Below are 7,105 nucleotides of genomic sequence, written 5' to 3' on the forward strand. Positions count from 1 at the left end.
TCAATTAAGATGGATTCCTTGATTTTTCGTTTGTTTATGTTGGGTTCTTTGTTTAAAATGACTGTGTTTTTAATAGACATACTATGGTTTTTTGAGTACCTGATGATGAAAAAACCTTGTACATTTGCTGTTATGTTAAACTTATATTAAAAGTTTTTCTTTATTACCCATTAAATTTGTCTCCAACCATTATTAGTCTCAAAGTGGGTTCCTTGTCATCGAATTTCCTCATGTTTGCTTGAAGTGATGTATTTTTAGAAGGAATACAGCAAAATTATTAAGTAATATCGTGAACCATGATAGTTGTTCATAATAGGGATGGTAAGGAATTGCACAAAACCCTAATAGAATGCTCTGGCAAAAAGCACCTCAAACAATAAAGAGTCAGTTCAAAAAACACTTCAAAATCCTTACTATTGACTGCTAAGGCTGTACTGATATAAAAATGCACAAAAAAAGCATGCATGTTAGACTTACAAATAAAGAAAAATATTCTCACAATGGCCCGTTTGTAATTCCTCTTATTATTATTCTCATGCTAGCCTACAACAAAAATGGATTGGTATATTGCACCCAAACCTTTTGTAGAATACTAAATAAGGTACTGTAAAGGTCGTAGGGATATTGAAGAGTCAATTTGTTTCCTATGTACTTTACATAAGCTAAAAAACATAAAGTTTACCTCATAATTTGCAATTTCACTAGTCACAACTGAATAACATCATTGAAAATAGTGTAATAAATGTGAGACTGGAGAGGACACCCAAATGTTTCAAAACTAGTTTCTCCAACTTCTGTTTACGGTGTGTGTTTTTTTGCTTTTTATGCTTGAGGTATTATATACCATAGTAATTAATAAAAACATGACTGATATACATCGATCAAGGCTTTCAGGGCTGGATGCCAGCCAACCTAATGAATTCTGGTATGGAGCAAAAGTCCTTCTCAGTAGCAGTGTGTGGTCGAGATGATATTACACTCTTACTGGAAACCACATAGAGCTAGTAAAGAAAGATTTTGCTCAAAATTATTATCAGTATTAGTGTGATGTAATGTCACACAAACTACCAGTCAACTTAAATATATCTACTAATTATGAATTGTAAAATATGATGGTATTAGTACCGTTGTATATTATTCTGTTTTCTTTTTTAAGAATTTAGTAAATACCTTTAATAATAATAATGAAATGAATTTACAGAATTTTCTCTTGTAACATGTTGAAGGTTTAAACAATGTATCTTAGGCTTAGTTAATCACTTCTGATTATGAGCTATAATTTGTTAAACGTGTGTTGGAATCATAGCAGTATTTCTTCTATAAAGATGCTTATATGCAAAGGATTGTTTTTGCATCTACTATACTTCTCTTGATATCAATTGTTTGTTTTCTTAATGTTTTTGGTCAAATGTTCATGTTTTATTTCTCTTCTTCAGGCAATAAATATAGTGAAAAATGTGATGTTTTCAGCTGGGGAATAATCTTGTGGGAGGTACTTACCAGACGAAAGCCATTTGATGATATAGGAGGACCTGCATTTCGAATCATGTGGGCTGTCCACACAGGTTTGTTTTACCACAGTAACTTTATATTGTGAGGCATGTTATCGATTGACTTCAAACATGGAGTATTTAACAGTTCCAACTGAACTGAATACTGTTAGAAACTTTTTCAGTAAATAAACCTTCGTTTGCATATTTTACTATTTCTATGAAGCAAGCTCTGTAATGGCCAACCAACATGCTGTTTATGAGTTCATTAAAAATATGTGTGAATGAATCAAAAATATAAATATTAAAAAATTATTATAGTTGTAGATAAATATTAGTACTTGGTCTAGTAAAATGATTTGTGGAGTCTTTAATTAAATACAGTGCTTTTAGAAAGGAATTCCACTTATGTAATTGAATGAATTAGAATCTAATTAGGTTGAAGTGGATAAAATTAGATTTATTTAAAAGAATATGGTCAACATTTTCAGTAACATGTGAGGTAATTTAAACCTGTACCCGATGATGGCTGTACAAAAAGAATTTCCACACACTTTGGCATACTAATTCATTGGTAATGTAAATGTTAACATGTACTGAATAACTTGTAGAGAAGATGGACTTCAATTTTAAAATAATTTTAACTCTTGGTAAGGTTTTCTTTATAAAATGTTTTGAGATGTTATGACAGTGGAGAATACTTTAAGATAGATTATTCAAACACATTAAATTAACTTTTAATGATTTCAAATTAAGGAACATGGGTAAACATAAGGGATTATATAGTACTTTAAAGTAGTGGCAACATTTTTGTGTCAGATTTATTTGATATTTCATCATCCTTTAAAGCTTTGAGTGTAGATAAAATATTTTTGTAATACATCAGTTTCTTTGAATATGCATGTCATACTCTTGAGTAAATTTATCATGAACTTTGTTAATTTAAACTTTTTTAGTCTTATATTCTTTGAAGATCACAATCTGGGTGAGAACATTCAATGAGACATTAGTTTAAGGAGAAATAGAATTTAGACTCCTATAAGGTTTCATGGTGGTAGTTTTTATTTAAAAAAAGAAAATTATAATTGGTGTTAGGTTTATACCATCATTTTGTTGTAGGTCTAAACATTTTCCTTTATATCTCATTTTTGTTTGAAGAAAGCAAAGCTGAATGTTTGTGTGAATTGAGAGATTATCCTAGTTTTAGTTATTAAAAGTACTTGAGTAGCCAAGCTGTATTCAACTAAATACATATAAAACTCTGTGTGAAGATATTCCTTACCAATTGACATAGCTAGCTTACTGGTTAGAGTTCTTACAGAGGGAAGCCTTAGTACTCAGCTGGTCATGTTTCAGCTGTTGTTTTTAATATGAGGTGAAATGTTTCCTTTCACATTTTACATGTCTAAAACACTATATATTTAAAATGAAGAGCTGTTTTGAAAGCTTTATAAATATGTAAATAGTATATAAAAAATACATAAATATTAATTAATTCATCTGCAAAAAGGTAGCTATATCACACAATAAATATGATTATAAGGACACAAAGCGTGTGTATTAAATATTTCAGGTTATCAAGGATTCTGTCATTAGTAGGTCAGTTATCTACATAAATTAGAACATATACGATTTAAATTTGTACTTATTATTTGTTATTTATGTTTGTATATTTGTTACTGTAATTATTTGTTCTCATTTCTGTAGATTACTGATGATGGAATCCTTGTTATTCCAAAATGTGTAATAAACATGTTTTGTGCTCTAATGTTTGTTTTTGTTTTATTTGTTCAACAACATTGTATGAACTTTGCAAGGTCTAGTTAACCTTATTCTTGTAATTTTTATTTCTATTGGCACTTGTCAGAGTTCCTTGTGCAGTTTTAATTTGACTTATTTCTGCACTATGCACATAAATGTTCGCAGTTCTGTATCAATGTAATTTTTCTGTTTTACTGCATTGACTTCCAAAACCAATTTGAGAATACAAGTGCATGAATTTTTGAAAACTATTTTTTAAAGTTTTGCATTATGTTCACTCAGTCTTGTCAACAATTTTTCAATCAACTTTAACTTTTAAAATAATCTTTATTTTCACTGAACTTCTTGTCTAGCCTCACAAACTGTTCATATAGTTTCTTTAGTGAATCGTTCAAAGTCTCGTATTTTTAATGTCTTTATGCAGCCATTTAAATTTGTCTTCAAGATAATTGGCAAACAAAATTCTCACTTAACTGTCAAATGTTTGTTCAGAAAATTATAATTTTTATATTAGAAACTCCTCTAGTACATATGAACATTTTTTGTTTTTCTAAGTGGAGAATATGAGAAGACTTAAACTGGATTTAGTTTTAGGTGATGCTTGAAGTTGAGCATATTTTGTTACATAATTGATATCATTTGAAACATATCATATTCGTTTTTTTCCTCTGGTCAAGTTTAGTGATGCTTGAAGTTGAGCATATTTTGTAGCATAATTGATATCATTTGAAACATATCATACTCGTTTTTTTTCCTCTGGTCAAGTTTAGTGATGCTTGAAGTTGAGCATATTTTGTAGCATAATTGATATCATTTGAAACATATCATACTCGTTTTTTTCCTCTGGTCAAGTTTAGTGATGCTTGATGTTGAGCATATTTTGTAGCATAATTGATATCATTTGAAACATATCATACTCGTTTTTTTTCCTCTGGTCAAGTTTAGTGATGCTTGAAATTGAGCATATTTTGTAGCATAATTGATATCATTTGAAACATATCATACTCGTTTTTTTTCCTCTGGTCAAGTTTATAAATACATTAGGAGTTAATTTTCTCTTTTTCCAGGTAGAAGACCTCCACTAATTAAAGGATGTCCTAAAACTTTGGAGTCATTATTAACAAGGTAATCAGAGCTTTTATTTAGTTGTTGTTAATATTTTTTTTATAAATAATTGTTTTGTTTTAAGAATGAAATAAAATAATGTCCTCTTTCAGTCTTCTAGATCTAATTTAGATTATGCTTTCTTTCTATGTAATAACAATTGTGATAATGTAATACTTAATGTGTTAAATTATGATACATTTATTTTCATATGATGTGTTGTTATAAACTGTGTTGAAGAAAATCAGTTTATGATGTCCTGTGATGAAGAAATATATAATTTTAAACTAAGATCTGTTGGTGATCATGCTAGTTTATTATATATTTGAACTGCCTGTTTGTTTCTGGAATAAAATGCTTCAATGGAAAGATGTCACAAAAAAAAAATGTTCATTTATAAACTGTAATTTACTATTAACTATGGACACTTCTTGCAGAAGTCCTTTTTTAAGAACTTATTATAAGAAGTAGATAAATTTTCAATACAGGTTATCGTAAACTTGGTACTTCTCCATTAACCATACAAGCACATGGTCAGTCCATTGGGCCGAACCTGTATCGGAAAAATTAATATTTACTATAAATTCTATAATTTTAATTTTACTTAATATATCTTCACAAAATATGATAAGCTTTTAGTAAACATTACAAGTATGTTGTACACAAGAAATTTGAATTTTTAATAAAATATTTCTATTAAAAATTTGTTTTTGAATTTACTTTAGTCAGACTGAGTCTCTGCCTAGTCTGAGTGCAAGGTGATATTCATGTTAAAAATAAAAATACATTTTTTTTCTTTTACAATTTCAATTTTCATTCATATAACTTATAGAACCTCTTAAATGAACATCAAAAGTTTTTTTTTCAGTAAATTTTATATTTTATCTGTTATTTTCTCTATCTTAACACTAAATGGATTCAGCCCATTTCACTGACCTAGTAACCACCACAAGAAGAATATATGAGACAAATCTAAATTACCATTTTTTTTTCTAAACTTACACAGTTTGTAACAGAAAATTACAGTCGTTTATCCTAATCAGCTTCAAACTTGTAACAATTCACATCTTGTGAAAATCAAAGAGGTTGAACAGAATTTCAAGTTACATCATGCAATGTCTGATTATGTATATTCCTTATGCAATTCTCAAGGTGAAAAAAGTTATTTAGTTTTTCGTTAAAGTTCTTTGTATCTAATCTAATAGTTTTCTATTTTTATATTTTAGTAACTTTTGTAAAAAATTATATATCAATAAATAAAAGATGTGCATAAAAAATAAATTTAGCAGTTATTCCAAAACATGCATACCTCCACTGCCACTTATAGCTATTTCTCAATCTCCATCTTCCTTTGTTCTTTGACATCTAAACATTGTGTTCGCTTGCTCCAGGAATGTCCACCACTACTTCTTCACCCATCCTTATGGAGACAACCTTGGTCCAACATTCATCACCCAGACATTCGACTGCTCAAGCTTCATGCATGGCATTTATGCGGTCCTTTGCCTGACTTAGGGGTTTAACTTCTAAAGTTTCTGTTTATTTGACTAAATATTTCCGTCGAGCTACTATAGCAATCTATCAACAGAAATGGGCTACAAATTGTCAGTGGTGTCTTCGGAGAGCTTTCAACCCACTTCATCCAACAGTCTCCATAGTATCACATTTTTTTTATGTGGATTTTTTGAGCTGCTACCTTTTCGATATCCTAAGTGTAGGAAGGTTTTTGACTCTTCTATGCTATCTCATCTCTTATGATCCTTTCATATTCTTCGACCCAAACGACCTTTTCAATTGCCTAATTGAGCCTTTAGGGTTGTTTCACATGCATTATCATGTCATCCCTTCGAACCTATGGCCTCCTGTTCATTGTATCATCTTTCCCTCAAGGTATATTTTTTATTGTTGTTAGTTTCCAGACACAGCTGTTCTGATTTATTTGCCATCCATGTTCAGTGGACTCTCTATCATTACATCTATGTTTTGCTCTATCCGGACAGATCCTTTCTACCAAAAACACTCGATGCCAGAGAAGGGAATAAATCCTTTTCTCCTGTTCATTTACCAGACATTTCTCATCTTTACAGTCGATTAGACCCAAATCATTTGGTGTGTCCAGTCAGAGCACTTAGATGTTATGTGGCTCATACAGAACCATTCAGGGTCCCTAGGAAACTGGCTTTTTATTCATTGGGAACCTGCAATGTCCCAGGATTTATCACCCATTACATTAACACTCTCAACATGGGCTCGGTCAATTTGACTGACCACGCGACCTTTTTGTACTCGTTTAAAGTCTTTATAGATTTAATACTTATAACTTTCAGTTAATATTAGAAGTCTTTCACATACAAAAACATATTTCTAAGTGAAGTATTTTTAATAAAATAAAAAAAGATTTGGCCATGAGTATATTGAGTATTTGTTTTGAATAGTCCGTGTGCAAAGTAATTTTCATGTTAAAATTAAAAATACTTTTCCTCATCTCAAAAATATCAAATTAACTTTGTGCAATCCCTAAAACCTCCTAAATGAATTTCAAACGTTTTTTTTTTTCAGTAAAACTTTATAGTTTATCTGTTACTTTCTCTACCCTAATCTCAAAACGGGATCAGTCAACTCTACTCACCTCGTAACCACCTAAATAAACCTAAACTAACCATTTTTTCTTTCTAAAAAGACTTCAAATTGTAACATGAAACTACATTCATTTATCCTAAGTAGCTCTAAGTTCATAACATTATACATCT

The 7,105-nt window shown here is 30.0% G+C and overlaps 1 protein-coding gene across 4 annotated transcripts in view; it reads left to right on the plus strand.

Moving 5' to 3' along the window:
• Positions 1–7,105, plus strand: part of LOC106461144 (mitogen-activated protein kinase kinase kinase 7-like) — an 85,426-nt gene that overhangs the window by 54,380 nt on the left and 23,941 nt on the right. For all 4 annotated transcript variants that reach the window (XM_022388013.1, XM_022388015.1, XM_013920939.2 and 1 more), the window contains 2 exons: positions 1,437–1,565; positions 4,319–4,376. In XM_022388013.1, coding sequence (XP_022243721.1) covers positions 1,437–1,565; positions 4,319–4,376 — 187 coding nt within the window. The remainder of the gene's footprint in view (positions 1–1,436; positions 1,566–4,318; positions 4,377–7,105) is intronic.

This window comes from Limulus polyphemus, unplaced genomic scaffold, assembly GCF_000517525.1.
Source record: "Limulus polyphemus unplaced genomic scaffold, Limulus_polyphemus-2.1.2 Scaffold905, whole genome shotgun sequence".
NCBI classification, from domain to species: domain Eukaryota; kingdom Metazoa; phylum Arthropoda; class Merostomata; order Xiphosura; family Limulidae; genus Limulus; species Limulus polyphemus.